Raw genomic sequence first — 1,783 nt, forward strand, 5'->3', positions numbered from 1 at the left:
GCAGCGATGTTCAATAGATTTTACACATAAAATGTTTTTAATCATTATATGTAAATCATTGTCACATCTGGCTGTCCGATAGCCTATCATATACACCCCTAAACAAGAACATCAACTACAGCTCATGCAAGTCCTTAAACAGGGATGATATTTGGCAAAACTAGATTAATGCAGTTTCAGGGATGAAGAAAGTCTATCTGTTTATACATAGATTTTGTTTCATTTAGATAATTTAAGAACGGTTGTGGTTTGTTTGTGTAAAATGCGTTCATTTCAGGGATTCAGTGTTAGTCTTCAGTCACAAACCACGGTAAAGAACAACAGTTTACCTCTTTACTTATACTTCTCGAGGAGCTTCAGGTGGAAGGTGCGGAAATGCTGCAACACCTGCTTAATCTCTTCCAGGGGAGGTAGGAAAGTAGTGCGGAAGTGGTAGGTTCCGTCTTTCTGTCCAAATCGACTCCCAGGAATGGTACATAATCCAGTCTCCTCCAAAAGCCTGAAACAGTAGAACAAATCTGGTGCCTGGCTGTTTTTGTTAGCTTCTTCAACAGCTTTCGGGGGCAGGAAAATCTGTGGGAAGGCATACATGGCGCCTTGAACTTCATTACATGTGATCCCATCAATAGAATTAAAAGTATCGGTCACAAGGCGAGCTTTTTTCTTCAATAGCGACAGAACTTCCTCTTTTTCTTTAATGAAAAGTTCATAAGATGGTTCTCCTTGCACGGGAGGGTTTGTGAACACATCCATGACGACTTGTCCTGAGACAAGAGATGCTCTTAAGATACTGCACACGGACCTCCGGGTCAAGGTTGATGATCTCCGCGTATCCCCCTCGGTAGCCACACTCGCCCATGAAACCTTTCTATGCCGACATGAACGATGACAGCTCCATTTGGTTGTATTCAGGTCCCATTTCCATGAGGGCTTTCTTGAAGGAGAAGAACTCGCTGCCTTGTGCACAGATGTTATTTTGATACACCTCATCAGCCAAAATAAACAGGTTTTCTTGTTTAGCGAATCAGATTACAGCCTGAATGTTTTCTTTGGTCAGTACTTGTCCTGTTGGGTTTTCAGGATTAATAATGACAATCGCCCGTGGTTTACAATGAGATTTGGCTTCAGTTATAGCTCTATTCAATTCATCAACTTCCAAACCCCAGTGCTTTTTTTCATCCAGGTAATATTTGATGGGGTAGGCATTGTACTCCGCAATGGCCGCCGAGTAGAGAGGGTACTGAGGTACTGGAATCATGATACCAGCTCGCTCATCCCCACCCTTTCCTGTTAGCAACAGTGTCAGGATTGACTTGATTCCATCACTGGCTCCAGTGGACATTATAATGTCATCAGGATTTGACGGAAAACCATCTCTCTGAGTGATGTAGTTGGCAATATCTTGTCTAATCACAGCCACTCCTGCACTGTCACTGTACGACCCAAGGCTTGCTCCTCGACACCCAGCCAAAATACGCCTTGCCCGGTTTTTAGCATCCTCGGGGAAATCCTGACTATTCAGCAGATCCGGGTATGTACACAAGGCAAGCACCTGGCGTATAAACGTTATCGGTTTTTGTCCGGTTGCATGGCAATCGCCAATATTTGCCATTGCCACCTTTCTTAAAGACTTTTTGGCTCCTTTTTTTATTTCCTGATCGATTTCATTGGCCCGTGTTACAATAGGTCCTCGGACTGCATACTCCATAAGTTTGACGTTCGGGTTAAGTGTTTCCACTGTCAAAACCTTGTCTGTGCCTTGAGAGCCCATCTTGTCAATTTG

General features: G+C 43.5%; 1 protein-coding gene across 1 annotated transcript; it reads right to left on the reverse strand.

Moving 5' to 3' along the window:
- Nucleotides 1-333: 333 nt before the first annotated feature.
- Nucleotides 334-1,783, reverse strand: LOC124272538 (alanine aminotransferase 2-like). Its single transcript, XM_046707748.1, is given in 2 exon segments — nucleotides 334-772; nucleotides 774-1,783. Coding segments are annotated over 2 exon segments (1,437 nt in total). The 5' UTR covers nucleotides 1,772-1,783.

Source organism: Haliotis rubra, unplaced genomic scaffold (genome assembly GCF_003918875.1).
Source record: "Haliotis rubra isolate DU_JTF1 unplaced genomic scaffold, ASM391887v1 Scf170, whole genome shotgun sequence".
NCBI classification, from domain to species: Eukaryota; Metazoa; Mollusca; class Gastropoda; order Lepetellida; family Haliotidae; genus Haliotis; species Haliotis rubra.